This window comes from Bombina bombina, chromosome 7 (assembly GCF_027579735.1).
Source record: "Bombina bombina isolate aBomBom1 chromosome 7, aBomBom1.pri, whole genome shotgun sequence".
Classification (NCBI taxonomy): Eukaryota; Metazoa; Chordata; class Amphibia; order Anura; family Bombinatoridae; genus Bombina; species Bombina bombina.
This window is the reverse complement of record NC_069505.1, coordinates 181705905-181724721: the sequence shown is the minus strand read 5'-3', so window position 1 is coordinate 181724721 and position 18817 is coordinate 181705905. Positions and strand designations below refer to the sequence as shown.

The window sequence follows — 18817 nt, the reverse complement described above, 5'->3', positions numbered from 1 at the left end:
CTGATGACAGGCGGTGCTGCTCGTGCACGGGTCCTGGCACTGACTAGTTATCCAGTTCTTATCCTACGGGACCGCTGAAACCGCAAACTCTCTCACCCTCTGCCGCTCTGTACCCCTCTTCCTGTCTTGTTGGTTCCTCGCTTCCGGTGTCTGTAACCCACGGCCTGTTGACGACTATTTTGGCGCTTGTCACCGGGTTCTCAGTCCCCGCGCACCATGTCCTACAACTATGTAGTGACGGCCCAGAAGCCCACCGCGGTCAACGGCTGCGTGACAGGTACAGGCTGGGGGATCTGAGTGTAGAAGCCACGGTGCTTAGCAAGGCATGAACTGTCTGCTGTGTTCCTCGCACCCCACTGTGTGCCCACAACACATATACTACACCACGGTGTGTGCCCACAACACTAAACTTCACTGTGCCCACAATACTACATGTCCATAACACTACACCACACTAACATACACTGTGTGTCCACAACACATATTCTACATCACAGTGTGTGTCCACAACACATATACTACACCACAGTGTGTGCCCACAACACATATACTACACCACAGTGTGTGCCCACAACACATATACTACACCACAGTGTGTGCCCACAACACATATACTACACCACAGTGTGTGCCCACAACACATATACTACACCACAGTGTGTGCCCACAACACATATACTACACCACAGTGTGTGCCCACAACATATATACTGCACCACAGTGTGTGCCCACAACACTACACTAAACCTCACTGTGTGCCCACAATACTACATGCCCATAACACTACACCACACTAACATACACTGTGTGCAAGCAAAACATATACTACACTACAGTATGTGCCCACAGCACATATAATACACCACAGTGTGTACCTACAACCCTACTCTACACCGCACAGTGTGTGCACAGCCCACTACATCACACTGTGTGCCCACAACACTAAACTACACAGTGTGTACCCACAACAACTCACTGTGTACCCACAACACCTCACTGTATGCACAAAACACTACACCTCACTGTGTGCCCGCAACACAGCGCTACACTGCTCAGTACCTCACTAACTGCCCACCTCCCTATGTGCCCACCACAGAGCACCGGAGAATGTTTAGCATTTAAACAGAAATAGAGCCTTGTTTTGTTTGTTTTTTACCTATCAAAACTATATATATTTTTTTCAGTAGACAACCCAAGGTAATGATCCAGACCAATTTTGGTATATTTCATGCCACCATTTCCGAGCCAAATGTGATCATATAAAAAAAAAATGTTTGGCTTTTTTTGATTGTAAAAGCTTCTCTGGTATTTGGAAATAGTAGACATATATGGTTTTGCCTTTGATTTTTGGTAATTAGAAGGCTGCTATTGCAGCTGCACACCACAGTTCTGAAATTCCTGACAGTTAAGGGGTTAATTAATTAGCTGGTAAGGGTAATACTATATTAATGTAGGTATTACCCTCCTACCTGACACCTCCCACCTCCTGGATCCCCTCTGAAACTGCTCCCTTAACCCCCACTCACACTCATCCTACCATCTTAGGTACTGCAAGACAGTTGGCCAGTATGCAGTCAGGGCTTATTTTTTTTCTTTTTCTGCAGTGTAGTGATCTTCCCCCTATACTTCCCACTAGTGGCAGCCATCTTTGGTACTGGCAGCTGCCTGCGAGTACTTAGTTTATGTGTTTTTTTTTAATTTTTTTTTTTTTTTTAATATGTATTTTTTTTTCTGCAGTGTAGTGGTTCCCCCCATTTCACCATGTTTGTGTAGTGCCCCCTCCCTCCATTCAAACCCATTTTTCTGTAGGGAGGGTCCCTCACCTTTCTTCTGCTGGGCCTCCCACCCGTCTCCAACCTTCCCTCCCACCTGCACAGTGTCACTGTCTGTAGCGGGCAGAAATCTGCCTTCATATGGAACCGGAGTACTGATCGTGTTCCGTTGTCATATTACGAAAGATGCCTGCAGCTCAGTCAGGAACAACAGCTCTTGGCAGTCACTTTACAGCTGAGGCTGCTGTAGCTTCCTGATGCTGCAACGTGTATATATGCATCATATTGGGTCAAGGGGTTAAATTGGTGTTGAAATTTGCAAATATAAAGCCAACTACGCATGCACACTGTCAGGGGCTAGGCACGTGAATTTTATGCAAAGTATAAAATGGTGGGGACTGCTTCAAATGGGTATTCTTTACCATCATTTTAAAGGGCAATAATAAAAAAGTCATTTTAATACTAACAACGCCTAAACTCTGTGTTTAAGCCCCACAAGGTGTTTAAAAACCTTGTACTTCTAATTATTTTAAATTCCCTTTATAGGTTCCTGCAGCGCTACACTATGTGTTTAACCTCTACAAAGGGATTAAATACTAAAACCAACATTCCCCAACCCCCAAAATGTTGCAGATCAAATCTCTGGTTTAAACCTTGCATCATTTTGATGAGAACACAGATTCCATAACTTGTTTTTTAACCTCTCAATGGAGTGGGAGACGAGCAGAGTTTTACACAAGTGCAAGGGCTGCTTAAAGGGACATGAAACCCAAAAAAATTCTTTCATGATTTAGAAACAGATTACAATTTTAAACAACTTTCTAATTTACTTCTTTTATCTAATTTGTTTCATTCTCTTGGTATCATTTGCTGAAGGAGCTGCAATGCACTACTGGTTTCTAAGTGAACACATGGGTGAGCCAATCACAATCGGTGTGTGTATGTGTGTGTATATATATATATATATATATATATATATATATATATATATATATATATGTATATATATATATATATATATATATGCCACCAATCAGCAGATAGAACCTATATTCTTTGCTGCTCCTGAGCTTTCCTAGATAAATCTTTCAGCAATGGATAACAAGAGAAGGAAGCAAATTAAATAATAAAGTACATTGGAAAGTTGTTTCAAATTTTTTTCTCTATCTGAATTATGAAAGAAAATGTTTGGGTTTCATGTCCCTTTTAATATCCCTTTAAACACTGAATAACAATTTATACAGGAGTTTTCTAGCAAAAAAAAAAAAAGGTAGGATAAATAATGACTGTATACGGCAGTGTTTCAGTTTTAATGATTTATGGGGGGTTACATTATGAGTCAAATATTTTTATTTAATCACTGGATTACAGTTGGAACATTAAAGGGACATGAAACCATTTTTTTCTTTCATGATTTAGAAAGAGCATGTCATTTTAAACAACTTTCTAATTTACTTCTATTATCTAATTTGCTTAATTTTGTTAATATCCTTTGTTGAAAAGCATATCTAGAAGTAGCTGCTGATTGGTGGCTGCACTTAGATGCCTCATGTGATTGGCTCATCCATGTGCATTGCTATTTCTTCAACAAAGGAAATTATAGAATGATGCAAATTAGATAATAGAAGTAAATTGGAATGTTATTTAAAATTGTATTCTCTACTAGAATCATGAAATAAATATTTTGGGTTTAGTGCCCCTTTAAGGCACAGAACAAAACCCATGTTTGTATCCAATACAACCCTGACATACATATTAAGTCAGCTATGACCAACTTCTTCCTTAAGGGATATTAAACCCACTTTTTTCAGATAGAGCAGCAGTTTTAAGCAACTTTCAAATTTACTCCTATTGTCAAATTATCTTTATTCTCTTGCTATCTTTATTTGAAAAGCAGGAATGTAAAGCTTAACCGCCAGCCCATTTTAGGTTCGGCACCCTGGATAGTGCTTGTTTATTGGTGGTAACATTTAATGAAAATACCAAGAGAACGATTAAAAATTGATAATAGGAGTATTTAGAAAGTTGCTTAAAATTCTACTCTCTCTGAATCATGAAAGAAAATAATTGGGTTTAGTGTCCCTTTAAACCTGGGTACCTCCTGTGCCAATGATTGGTAACGTCTTAAAATTGGACACAGGGACATATAGGGTAGAGTAAAAGTCTACAGGGATCTTAAAGGATCAGTCTACTTGAAATACCTTGATATTTTTATATAAAATGTTTAGTTATGTGTAATGCAAAAACAATATTTGCATAATTTATTAGACATTTGCATTTGTGACGAAACACGGCTATATGTTTTGTTTTCATGAACCAAATATACAAACAAATGCACCTACTTAATTTAAAGAAAATGCAGAAATACTTACCTGTAGGGCGATGGAAAGCCGTGCTAATCCTGAACCTTCTTCACAGAGCCCTGATCCGAGCTAATAGGAGGCTTAGTGTGAGCTAAACCTCTATTGGTGGATTACAATGTCTACAAGCGTGTTTTGGTGAAAAAGAAAAAGGATTTTTCACTATTTTTTTTTTTATAAATTTTTTTAAACCCAAACCTGTATCAAAAACGGCTGCAAACAATATTCATGAAATTAGGTGTGCAGATAACAGGTACTTTTGTGTGTAAAAAGAGCAGTGTGTCCTGAGCCATTATTTTGATATACTTCAAGCATGCTAAACAGAAGCAAACAGATGGAAAATTAAGTGAATACCTGCTTAGTAGCAGTTTGGCAGTGGGGGTTTGTGGGATATTTAGTCCCAGATATTTGTCTGTATGATTATGGAATGCTGTGGCTGTGCTCATTGGAACTGTAATTCCCATAATACTGTGAATTCCCAGCACTGTGTAGGTGGCTGCTGGAGTTAGATGACAGGAGACAACTGCACTCAACCAGGCTCACAAATCCAAGCAATGCGCCACACATTTGTCAAGCCCTGCTTTTTAGTCTGGGGAGTTCATGCAACAATATAGATTACATTTACTCTTTATAACGTATGTAGTGATTGGCCACATAATTTTTTACATTTTGGTTAGATCCTTACTACTGATAGCCTTTAAATAGTATATTCTCCATTACAGGGCACTTCACCTCTGAAGATGACTTGAACCTCCTTATCGCTAAGAACACAAGGCTAGAAATCTATGTTGTGACACCAGAGGGCCTGCGGCCCGTGAAAGAGGTGGGGATGTACGGAAAGATTGCAGTTATGGAGCTTTTCAGACCTAAGGTAAGACCATTGAATGAATTGGCTTTAGGTCATTGAGGAATGGGTGTGTCTGGCATAGAGATGAAATATTTGGGGTTCATGGGCAAAGTAGCTGTGTTATTGGAGAATGGTAATCGGTGGTCTTTGCCAAGGTTGTGTGTAAATAAGGATTGGGCTTGTAGTGGGTGGAAGTGCTTATTTGTCATTGGAGGTTTTGGACGGTAGTGTTGTGATCCAATAGGACGAATAGGATTTTGATGACCATGTTTTTTTGTTGTTTGTTTGTTTTTTTAGTTTTTTTTATTGTTGAAGAAATTCTTCTTATTGTATGACCGAGCTGGATTATTGTTTATGTTGCGGCTTGACTAATTTCTTTCAAATCTGGAACCAGCCCAAAATCTATCTTGACCCATTTGCTGCCAGGATCACAGTGATTTTTAACCCCTTGGATAATAGTGATGCATAGACATAGTGATTAACCTTTAGCTGTTAGTGCTTTGCTACCATTAACACTCAGGGACACTATAATTAAAGGGATGTGAATGTCAGAATTGCACTTACATGATTCAGAGAGATCAAGCAATTTTAAGAAAATTTTCAATAGAAACACAAACTGGTGATATATATATATATATATATATATATATATATATATATATATATATATATATATATATATATATATATATATATATATATATATATATATATACTTCATTCAATTATAGACCAGCACTCTCCAAAAAAAATAAGGCAATTATCCAGGGTGCTCCTGAGCATTCGTATCTACACTTCAAAAATAGACAGGCACTCTCCGGTATTAAATCCAAAGTTTTTTCCTTTTATTGTGACGTTTCGGGGTATTTAGCCCCTTCCTCAGATAGAAAAATATATGTATTTTTCTGTCTGAGGAAGGGGCTAAATACCCCAAAACGTCACAATAAAAGGAAAAAACTTTGGATTTAATATCATCTCCGGAGTACAGTCATACCACTCATGTAAAGGTGTGTCGGGTTCTCTGGGGGCTAAAAGGCCTTATTTTTAGGGGGTGTATTCCAGTTTTCCAACTTGGAATTTTCACATCTGTCATGCACCCATGTCCTATTTGGGACATTTTTGAAGCCGGCCAATGTAATTTACCCCTATCAAACCATATATATATTTAAAAAGTAGACACCCTAGGGCAGAGCTTTCCAAACTTTCATGTTGGTGGCACACTTTTTAGACCTACATTATTTTGCGACACAGTAATTCAGTTGTACTAGCAAACAGGAGGTTAAACTAACTTGTTTTAAGAGATACGGACACATACATATATATATAATAACGAAATGTATTTACAAGTAACAGTATGTATGTGCAAGAATTAAAAAAAGTTTAATAACATAAATAGATACTTACTATTTTAATGGGATGTATGAGGTTGATGGGATGAACACAGTTTCTGAATATGTAGTGGAATATTAGATAAAGACACTCGCATTTCATTATCAAGCATTATTAAGCTTCCACTTCCTATCCATATATCAAGAGCAGGAGCAGCAATGCACTACTGGGAGCTAGCTGCAAAAAACCCCAAACCTTTGACTTCTGCTCAGCGTTTAAGCTGCTGTCCTTAGAGCTCTGCGAGTCGGACTGACTACTGCCCGCGTTGCAACTTGCAAACACACTGCTGTCCCACTCACTGACTACATGTGCAGTCACGAGCCGGTTGAGGAGACTACACGTGCAGTCAGGAGCTAGGGTATTTGAAAAGCTGGTATTTTAACACTTTCCACGCACCAATTCAACCACCAGTCTTTGTCAAACTTTTGGGTAGTATTTTTTTTGTGCTGTTTTTCACACACATTGTACTTTAGGCATGGATTTTCAGTTCCTGTTATGTGTTACTGCCAAAGAACACCCCAATATGTGTTCAGCAACATCTCCTGAGAACAGTGATACACCACCTATGCATAGGCTTGTTGACTTGTTTGGGGGGTGCAATGCCAAACTTCTTGCATGTGTTTGTGATTTTTTTTCTTCACATTTAACATATCTTCTTTGCCTATCTTCTATTTGGGGGCCTTTTTACATACCCCAATTTATTTGCTTGCCATGAACATGCATATATTTGCAAAGTTGACATCCCAATGTATTGTATATGGAGTGTTTTGATGCAACTGTTATAGCCAAAAAAATTGGAGAAAGTATGTGGTGGTAATGTTTTATTTTTACACACACATTGATTTTTGACTGTGATTTAAGAGAGCTTGTTGTAAGTTATTGCATGAAAACACTCCAGGTTGTTTTCTGCAAGACCTCCTGAGTACACCCATGCCCCCCCATGCATAGATTTGCCAGGATTTTGGGAAGGTTCAGTTTCAGTTGTATGACTTGTAATTTGAGTTGGAAGTAAGAGTATTTCTTCTGATAGGCCTATCTTTAGTTTGGGGCGTATCACATACCCCAGTTTTATTTATTGCCATGAAAGTGTATATATATTTGAAAAGTTGACACCCCTAGGTATTGGAAGGTATACTAAGCGCCTGCTAAAAAACAGACCTCTGGCTTTAATAAGTTGACACCTAGTTGTCAATAAGAATGTTGGCAAGAAATCAGAGATATATCAAAACGCCACCCTACTGGGGGCTGGGTCTGTAAGTAACTATGTATAAGACTCCACAAGTAGGTAAATGTAGGTGGTTTAAAAGTTACAATTTATTCAAATTAATTAAAAATAGTTAACATTAATACAATGGTGGGTCATGGATCCATGAAGTTAACAATACTAATACAGCTTAAAATCTTAATTAAGTGAAAGTAATAATAATTATCTGAATAGATAAGGAGATGGAAGGTTGCAACACACAATCACTCCTCGATAATTGAGTTTGGCTTGTATGATAAAGATATTCCTTATATTAATGGTGGTGAAAAATAGTGAACAATCGCAACTAATAAATGGTGTGGCTCAAAACATTTAGGCTTTGTATTTAATAGTTGAATGAGAATCCAAATGTCTGCAGGTTAATAATGTTCGAATGAGACTAATAATTGGTGTGGCTCATAACATATATTTTGACTTTGTATTTAATGGTAAATGTGAATTCAAATGTCTGCAGGTTAATAATGTCTGTAAATGGGTAAACAGGGCAGTGAAGCGTGATGCAATACAGGTGTACAAATTAAAACAAATCAAAACAATGGATAATACATGTATGTGTTAACACGGAAAAAACAGCGGTAATCAATACAGTGGTAAACAATACAATAATGACAATAAAATGTCATTGGTGAAACAAACAGAATCTTTTTGCTAGAGTAATACAAACAATGGTTACTAAAAACAAAATGTGAAAAAAGTGCGAGTCAACAACGATAATGTCTTAACTCAAAAAAGTGTCTGAGAGAAATGTGTAGCAAACGATGATGGTAAAAATCCGGAAAGTGACGGTAACTTGAAAATTAATAAGTGTCCAAAGGTGAATAGTGTGTGTCTATAGCAGCTCCCATGTTCAGTGTGTGAATGTTGTCTAATCTTCTCAAAGTGATAAGGCAGTTAATAATTTTGGCGTTGGTTCAGGAATAATCCTTCTGCCAAAGAAAAACAAATAATAGTGTAGATGGCTTTTATAAGTAATAAATACCAGAATGCTCCTTACCAGTCAACGCGTTTCGGTCTTCCAGTGACCTTTATCAAGTCTTGATAAAGGTCACTGGAAGACCGAAACGCGTTGACTGGTAAGGAGCATTCTGGTATTTATTACTTTTAAAAGCCATCTACACTATTGACGTTTGGACACTTATTAATTTTCAAGTTACCTTCACTTTCCGGATTTTTACCATCATCGTTTGCTACACATTTCTCTCAGACACTTTTTTGAGTTAAGACATTATCGTTGTTGACTCACACTTTTTCACATTTTGGTTTTTAGTAACCATTGTTTGTATTACTCTAGCAGAAAGATTCTGTTTGTTTCACCAATGACATTTTATTGTCATTATTGTATTGTTTACCACTGTATTGATTACCACTGTTTTTTCCGTGTTAACACATACATGTATTATCCATTGTTTTGATTTGTTTTAATTTGTACACCTGTATTGCATCACGCTCCACTGCCCTGTTTACCCATTTACAGACATTATTAACCTGCAGACATTTGAATTCACATTTACCATTAAATACAAAGTCAAAATATATGTTATGAGCCACACCAATTATTAGTCTCATTCGAACATTATTAACCTGCAGACATTTGGATTCTCATTCAACTATTAAATACAAAGCCTAAATGTTTTGAGCCACACCATTTATTAGTTGCGATTGTTCACTATTTTTCACCACCATTAAAGGGACAGTCTAGGCCAAAATAAACTTTCATGATTCAGATAGAGCATGTAATTTTAAACAATTTTCCAATTTACTTTTATCACCAATTTTGCTTTGTTCTCTTGGTATTCTTAGTTGAAAGCTTAACCTAGGAGGTTTATATGCTAATTTCTTAGACCTTGAAGCCCACCTCTTTCAGATTGCATTTTAACAGTTTTTCACCACTAGAGGGTGTTAGTTCACGTATTTCATATAGATAACACTGTGCTCGTGCACGAGAAGTTATCTGGGAGCAGGCACTGATTGGCTAGACTGCAAGTCTGTCAAAAGAACTGAAAAAGGAGCAGTTTGCAGAGGCTTAGATACAAGATAATCACAGAGGTTAAAAGTATATTATTATAACTGTGTTGGTTATGCAAAACTGGGAAATGGGTAATAAAGGGATTATCTATCTTTTAAAACAATAAAAATTCTGGTGTAGACTGTCCCTTTAATATAAGGAATAGCTTTATCATTGATTAATTGTCCCTCACCTTTAAGTCGCCCATATTCTTTTAGAAGGAAAATATGTCTTAATTGAAGAACACACTCCTCTTGTAAAAACCTATTCACCCAAAATTGTATTCTGCTCCAAAACTGTCGGATCTTGGGGCAATTCCATATACAATGTTGCAGATCTGCTCCTACTTTCTGACATTTAAAGCATTTCCCCTTATCCCCATTCGGTTCCCATTTGCTCATCCTCATTGGGGTTAGATAAAAATTATTTAGAAGCTTAACCTGTGATTCTTTCCAACTTACTACTCTCGTGGCAGCATCTGCTAATTTAATACTCCTCTCAATATCTTCGGCTTGCACCGGATTAATATATTTAATGAGAAACATTTTCCTTTTGTTAATATGTTCTTTCCCTGATACATTTAATAAGAGTTTATACCAGTATGATATAGATCTTTTCCCCGCCGCATATAATTTCACTCCTGAATCAATTCCTTGGTCCCACACAATTCTATGTGTTTGCAGAGATTTCAGGAGGTAACTTCGGGCTTGTAAATAAGCGAAGAATGTATTTGTAGGTAACTGATATTGTTCAGCCAATTTTTCAAATGTTTGTATCACTTGCCCTTCACCCTGAACTAGCTGGGAAAAATAACGTAACCCTTTCTGTGACCAAATTTTAAAGGCCGGATTATTATTTATCCCTGATACAAAATCGGGGGGTACCAATAAGCGGCAAGTATTTAGATATATGGAAATCTTGACCTACTAATCCGCAGAATTTCTGCCATGCACGAACCACATTGGCAAAAGTTAAGAGCATGCTAACATTGCTGGGCAGCCTCCTAAATGGGTGGTGTAGGATTGCCTTAAGATCAAAAGGTTTTAATAGCATAGATTCCATGTCAAAATAGGTCACATTGTTAGCTTCCGTTAACCAGTCTACTCCATATTTCATAAGGGCCACTATATTATATCTTACAATGTCCGTCAAAGCCAGCCCTGTGAATCTTTTGCTTTGAACAAGTTTCTCAGTAGTTTCTCGAATTTTCTTCTTACTCCAAATAAACTGCGCACACGCTCTATTGTACCTTGCAACATCTTGTTTATTCATCAATAATGGTAGATTTTGCATTAGGAACAATAACCGGGGGAAAGCGATCGTTTTAATCAAGACTATTTTTGCAGAAAGCGATAAGTATTGTATGTTCCACTTACCTAATCTACCCTCTGGACCAGTGGTTCTCAACCAAAGTGATCTCAAGACCCGGTAAATTTTAGCTAGACATGTCCAGGGCCCGGTAGTTTTATATATATATATATACAGTGTAAATATATATATATAAAGTGAGCAGCAGGGGTGGGCTGATCAGCCAGGCAAATAGGACCTGGGCCGAGGGACCAGCAAGTAGGGGGCCCACAAATGACATCTCCACGGATCCTGGCACATTCCTTAAGCTGGAGTTTTCAGTTGCCCTATCAGTAACTAAGCAAATAAGTGTGGGTTTAGTGGGGGCCCTGGCGGGGGTCTGTCGCTGTGAGGGCCATGGAGTGTGGGGTCTGGCCCTGGAGGTTGGGTGCCCTTTCTCTGGACCTTAATGTTGGGGGTCCTGGCTCTGGAGGTTGAGGGGCCTGTTGGGGGCAGAGCAGAGAGGCTACCATGTTCATTTGCATAAAATTTAATACATTTCGATCAGGGTGAGACAGTGTTCCTGGGGCCTTGATTGGTCTCAGTCTGCCCCTTGTGTGCAGGGGGGGCATGACAGGTCGGGGCCCACCAGCAGGGCTATCACGGCCCGGTACTGGGCCACGGCCCGGCTGTTGAGAAACCAGGCTCTAGACTATCAAAAAACTCTGAGAAATTGAGCTTATACCATTCTTTAGGGTTTTTACTTATTTTGATACCTAAATAGTTTAACGATTTTACTACTTTGAAACCATGTTGTGACAAACTCGCTCTTGTTTGGTTGATCCAAAGCAACTCTGACTTTTCCTTATTAATTTTATATCCAGAGAAAGAGGTAAAATTATTGATGATTGCCAAACATTTAGGAATACTTTCTTTGGTATGTTGTAAAAACAACATAATATCGTCAGCATACAAAGAAATTACGACACTATGTTCCCCAAAATCTATTCCCTTTAATTCTTGCCTGAGTTGAACCGCCAATGGTTCTAATGCTAAATCAAAAAGTAAGGGCGACAGTGGGCAACCCTGTCTCGTACCTCTTTGCAAAGTTATAAACTGAGATAATTCACCGTTAACCAGCAATTGGGACCGTGGATTGGTATAAATCCTTTTGATTAACTGAATCAAGTTTCCTTCAAAACCAAATTTCTTGAGAGACATAAATAGATGATCCCAAATTATGGAATCAAACGCTTTCTCTGTGTCGATCGTAAGCATAGCTAGGTCTGTTTGTGATTTTTTTTATTAGACATCTGTGCAATGTTAAAATAATGGTCCAGAATAACTAGCACCCTGCGCATATTCCGAACCGGGTTTCTCCCTGGAATAAATCCAGATTGATCATTGTGGATCAGTTTACCAACTCCTTTCTTTAATCTATCTGCAATTATAGCCGTTAAAATTTTGTAGTCTTGATTCAGAAGTGAAATTGGTCTGTATGACCCCAATTCGTCTATTGCTTTCCCTTTCTTGTGAATTAAAGTCACTGTTGAGTCCGTAAAATAAGGTGATTTTAGGTTCCCCTGTACAAAATAGCTAAAGTTCTACTAATGTTCCCGAGATATCATCATTCTTGATAATTTTATAGAATTCTGCCAGAAGTCCATCAGGCCCCGCAGCTTTATTGGTTTTAATTCTATCTCTTTAATTCTAAATAATTATTATTATTACTTTCACTTAATTAAGATTATAAGCTGTATTAGTATTGTTAACTTCATGGATCCATGACTCACCATTGTATTAATTGTAACTATTTATAATTAATTTTAATAAATTGTAACTTTTAAACCACCTACATTTACCTACTTGTGGAGTCTTATACATAGTTACTGACAGACCCAGCCCCCAGTAGGGTGGCGCTTTGATATACCCCTAGGTATTGTATATGGAGTGCTTTGATGTAACCGTTTTAGCCAAAAAAATTGGAGAAAGTGAATGGTGGTAATTTCTTTCATGTAATTGGCAAAAGTCCATGAGCTAGTGACGTATGGGATATACAATCCTACCAGGAGGGGCATAGTTTCCCAAACCTCAAAATGCCTATAAATACACCCCTCACCACACCCACAATTCATTTTTTACAAACTTTGCCTCCTATGGAGGTGGTGAAGTAAGTTTGTGCTAAGATTTCTACGTTGATATGCGCTTCTCACAATTTTGAAGCCCGATTCCTCTCAGAGTACAGGTGGCCCTCGGTTTACGCCGTTTCAATTTGCGCCGTTTCAGAATAACAACCTTTATTTCAGTCATGTGACTGCTATTGAAAAGCTTTTGGAAAGCAATGCACTAATTAAATTAGCCAGTAGGTGGAGCTGTCCTCTTGTTTTGCAGCAAAGTTATGCAACTTAACAGCCTTTAATTGATCTGTGTACACAGATCAGACCAGATCTGTCGAGCAAAATTTAGCAGGCACTTCCCTATTATCTTCCTGTCCAGCAGCTTCAGGTGAGGTTAACTACTTAATCACTGCAGATTGAAATGCATAGAATAGGTGCAGACCCAATATTATCTAACATGCTAACAATGCAGAGAACTGATTGCAAAAAAATGCAAGTAAAAAAACGTTTTTGTTCATTAAACCTAGTTTGATTATGAAGCAGTCTGTTGTGTAATTATTTTATTAGGTGATGTTTAGCAAATGTTTTTGTTCATTAAAATTAGTTTGATGATGATGCAGTCTGTTGTGTAATTATTTTATTAGGTGATGTTTAGCAAATGTTTTTGTTCATTAAACTTAGTTTGATGATGATGCAGTCTGTTGTGTGATTATTTAAATAGGTGCTGTTAGCAAATGTTTTTGTTCATTAAACTTAGTTTGATACAATCTATAGTATTAGGTTTATAATGCTGTTTAGCATTTAAAGTTTTCATTTCAAAGCTTTAAAAATAATGTATTAGGTGTTACTTATGACAATTTTGAGAGGTTCCTGGAACCTAACTCCCTCACTTCCCATTGACTTATATTATAAACTGGGTTTCAATTTACAACGGTTTCGATTTACAACCATTCCTCCTAGAACCTAACCCCGGCGTAAACTGAGGGCTACATGTACAGTGAATGTCAGAGCGATGTGAAGGGAGTATCACCTATTGAATGCAATGGTTTTCCTCATGGGGATCTATTTAATAGGTTCTCTGTTATCTGTCGTAGAGATTCAGCTCCTACCTCCCTTTTCAGATCGACAATATACTCTCATATTTCATTACCTCTACTGATAGCCAAACCAGTACTGAAACGGTTATCTGCTATATGTGGATGGGTGTCTTTTGGTGAGTATGTTTTCATTACTTAAGACACTCTCAGCTATGGTTTGGCACTTTATGTATTTATATAAAGTTCTAAATATATGTATTGTACTTATATTTGCCATGATTCAGGTTTTCAGTATATTTCCTTTTTGCAGGCTGTCAGTTTCATATCTGGGAAATGCTTTTTTATAAAAATGTATTTTCTTACCTGGGGTATAGTCTCTTTTTTCAAATTGACTGTCTTTTAAATTTGCGGGCAGAATTAGGCTCGCGAGGGCGCAAAATGCCAAAGTTTATTGCGTCATTCTTGGAGCGAGATTTTTTGGCGCAAAGTTACGTTCGTTGACGCAAAATTCATCATTTCCGGCGTCTTAGTTGACGCAGAGTCCTTCACAAGGTTGCGTCATCTATGACGCGAGTGTGTCGTTTCCGGACATTTTTGGCGCCAAAAAATATTTTTGTGCATCATACTTGGCACCAAATATTTTCATTATTTAAGACCCCATTCCTTTTTGCCTCTTGCTTTTTTCTATGTCCAATCTGATCCTGTCTCAGAATTCATTGTTGGATCCCTGCTGTCTGATAACAGTTCTACCAAAGCTAAGTGCATTTGTTGTAAACTTGTGGAGGTTATACCTCCAGATGTGGTTTGTAATAGTTGTCATGATAAACTTTTACATGCAGAAAATGTATCCATTAGTAGTAGTTCATTACCTGTTGCTGTTCCCTCAACATCTAATGCACAAGATATACCTGTAAATTTAAAATAATATTCCAATTCATCCGGATCAGGTCTAAAATCATTGGATTCAGAGTATTGTCTCTCAGGGGTACAGAATAGGATAAAGAGTAAGACCGCCTGTGAGAAGATTTTTTCTCTAACGCATTCCGGTAAAGGGCATTATATGTCCACAATAGACTTATAGGATGCATATCTTCATATTCCGATTCATCCAGATCATTATCAGTTCCTGAGATTCTCTTTTCTAGACAAGCATTACCAATTTGTTGCTCTTCCTTTTGGCCTAGCGACAGCTCCAAGAATCTTTTCAAAGGTTCTAGGTGCCCTACTCTCTGTAATCAGAGAGCGGGGTATTGCGTTGTTTCCTTATTTGGACGATATCTTGGTACTCGCTCAGTCTTTACGTTCTGCAGAATCTCACACGAATCAACTAGTGTTGTTTCTTCGAAGACATGGTTGGAGGATCAATTTACCAAAAAGTTATTTGATTCCTCAGACAAGGGTAACCTTTTTAGGTTTCCAGATAGATTCAGTGTCCATGACTTTGTCTCTAACAGACAAGAGACGTTTGAAATTGGTTGCAGCCTCTCTGAACCTTCAGTCTCAGTTATTCCCTTCAGTAGCTATGTGCATGGAAGTTTTAGGTCTCGTGACTGCAACATCGGACGCGATCCCCTTTGCTCGTTTTCATATGAGACCTCTCCAGCTTTGTATGCTGAACCAATGGTGCAGGGATTATACAAGGATATCACAATTAATATCCTTAAATCCCAATGTTCGTCTTTCTCTGACTTGGTGGTTAGATCACCATCGTATAATTCTAGGGGCCTCTTTCGTACGTCTTACCTGGACTGTGATCACAACAGATGCGAGTCTTTCAGGTTGGGGAGCTGTTTGGGGATCTCTGACAGCAAAAGGGGTTTGGAAATCTCAAGAGGCGAGATTACCAATCAATATTTTGGAACTCCGTGCAATTCTCAGGGCTCTTCAGTTTTGGCCTCTGTTGAAGAGAGAACCATTGATTTGTTTTCAGACAATATCGCAACTGTGGCATATGTCAATCATTAGGGTGGGACTCGCAGTCCTCAAGCTATGAAAGAAGTATCCCGTATACTTGTTTGGGCAGAATCCAGCTCCTGTCTAATTTCTGCGGTTCATATCCCAGGTATAGACAATTGGGAAGCGAATTATCTCAGTCGTCAGACTTTACATCCGGGAGAATGGTCTCTCCACCCAGATGTGTTTTCTCAAATTGTTCAGATGTGGGGGCTTCCAGAAATAGATCTGATGGCATCTCACCTAAACAAGAAACTTCCCAGGTACCTGTCCAGGTCCAGAGATCCTCAGGCGGAAGCAGTGGATGCGTTGACACTTCCTTGGTGTTTCAACCTGCTTATATTTTCCCGCCTCTAGTTCTTCTTCTAAGAGTGATCTCCAAAATCATCATGGAGCGATCGTTTGTGCTGCTGGTGGCTCCAGCATGGCCTCACAGGTTTTGGTATGCGGATCTTGTTCGGATGTCCAGTTGCCAACCTTGGCCACTTCCATTAAGGCCAGACCTTCTATCGCAAGGTCCGTTTTTCCAACAGGATCTCAAATCATTAAATTTGAAGGTATGGAAATTGAACGCTTAGTGCTTAGTCATAGAAGTTTCTCTGACTCGGTGATTAATACTATGTTACAGGCTCGTAAATCAGTTTCTAGAAAGATTTATTATCGAGTTTGGAAGACTTACATTTCATGGTGTTCTCATAAATTTTCTTGGCATTCTTTTAGAATTCCTAGAATTTTAGTTTCTTCAGGATGGTTTGGATAAAGGTTTGTCTGCAAGTTCCTTGAAAGGACAAATCTCTGCTCTTTCTGTTTTATTCCACAGAAAAATTGCTAAACTTCCTGATATTCACTGTTTTGTACAGGCTTTGGTTCGTATCAAGCCTGTCATTAAATCAATCTCTCCTCCTTGGAGACTTAATTTGGTTTTGAAGGCTTTACAGGCTCCTCCATTTGAGCCTATGCATTCTTTGGACATTAAACTACTTTCTTGGAAAGTGTTGTTCCTTTTGGCCATCTCTTCTGCTAGAAGAGTTTCTGAATTATCTGCTGTTTCTTGTGAATCTCCTTTTTCTGATTTTTCATCAGGATAAGGCAGTTTTGCGGACTTCATTTTAAATTCTTACCTAAGGTAGTGAATTCTAACAACATTAATAGAGAAATTGTTGTCCCTTCTTTGTGTCCTTATCCTAAGAATTCTTTGGAGAGATCTTTACATTTGGATGTGATGAGAGCTCTGAAATATTATGTTGAAGCTACTAAAGATTTCAGAAAGACTTCTAGTCTGTTTGTTATCTTTTCTGGTTCCAGGAAAGGTCAGAAGGCTTCTGCCGTTTCTTTGGCATCTTGGTTAAATCTTTTGATTCATCAAGCTTATTTGCAGTCGGGTAAAGCCCCGCCTCAGAGAATTACAGCTCATTCTACTAGATCAGTTTCCACTTCTTGGGCTTTTAGAAGCTTCAGTTGATCAGATTTGCAAAGCAGCAACTTGGTCTTCTTTGCATACTTTTACTAAATTCTACCATTTTGATGTATGTGCTTCTTTGTAAGCAGTTTTTGGTAGGAAAGTTCTTCAGGCAGCAGTTTCAGTTTGATTCTTCTGCTTATGATTTAAGTTTTTATTTTTATTTTTTGAGAATAAATTTATTTGGGTTGTGGATTAATTTTTTTTTCAGCGAAATGGCTGTTTTTATTTTTCCCCTCCCTCTCTAGTGACTCTTGAGGGGAGTTCCACATCTTGGGTATTGCTATCCCATACGTCACTAACGCTTGAACTTTTGCCAATTACATGAAAGAAAACCTAATTTATGTAAGAACTTACCTGATAAATTCATTTCTTTCATATTGGCAAGAGTCCATGAGGCCCACCCTTTTTTATGGTGGTTATGATTTTTTTGTATAAAGCACAATTATTTCCAAATTCCTTTGTTGATGCTTTTTACTCCTTTCTTTATCACCCCACTACTTGGCTATTCGTTAAACTGAATTGTGGGTGTGGTGAGGGGTGTATTTATAGGCATTTTGAGGTTTGGGAAACTTTGCCCCTCCTGGTAGGATTGTATATCCCATATGCCACTAGCTCATGGACTCTTGTCAATATGAAAGAAATTAATTTATCAGGTAAGTTCTTACATAAATTATGTTTTTTCAATTTACACACATTGCTTTTTGACTATGATTTAGGAGAGCCTGTTGTAAGTTATTGCAAGAAAACACTCCAGGTTGCTTTCTGCAAGACCCCCTCAGTACACCCATGCCCCCCATGCATAGGTTTGACAGGGGTTTTTGTAAAATACAGCACCAATTTTAGAACTTATAAAAAATAGAACAGTAACATTTTAAAATCTGTCACAGTAAAAGTAAAATAAAAAACAACAAACAAACTCAGTAACAGTAAACGTAACCAAAAAAAAACCACAACGGCAAATGTAAAAAAAAATGTAAAAAAATTACCAGTGTGTGATACCGCTTGAAGCAGTCCCCAATGCAGAGTCTAGGCTGTCCAGGGCAATCAGGAAAGTAAAAGGTGGTCTGCATTTTTTTCAGAGGATTCTGCTTTGCTGCAGTAGGGGGGATTTTGAAAATAAAATGGGTAGCCCCAACTCTGCTTTCTCCCGTCACCGCCCGGGGAGCAGGTGCATCTTGGTACAAAATCCCAGAGATCTGAAGCTGAAACTGTAATAAAGTCTGTTTCATTTCGGGGTTTGATTTTTTTTGAACAACAAAAAAGCGTTGTGGGTTGCAATCTGCATCAAGTAAATTGCAACCATTTTGTACCAGGCCGTTGTCTT

The 18817-nt window shown here is 38.2% G+C and overlaps 1 protein-coding gene across 1 annotated transcript in view; it reads left to right on the top strand.

Moving 5' to 3' along the window:
- The first annotated feature begins 119 nt into the window (after positions 1 to 119).
- DDB1 (damage specific DNA binding protein 1) overlaps positions 120 to 18817 on the top strand; it is a 114675-nt gene continuing 95977 nt past the window's right edge. The window contains exons 1-2 of the mRNA XM_053720453.1: positions 120 to 277; positions 4855 to 5003. Of these exons, the coding sequence (XP_053576428.1) occupies positions 217 to 277; positions 4855 to 5003 (210 nt within the window). The 5' untranslated portion in view covers positions 120 to 216. The remainder of the gene's footprint in view (positions 278 to 4854; positions 5004 to 18817) is intronic.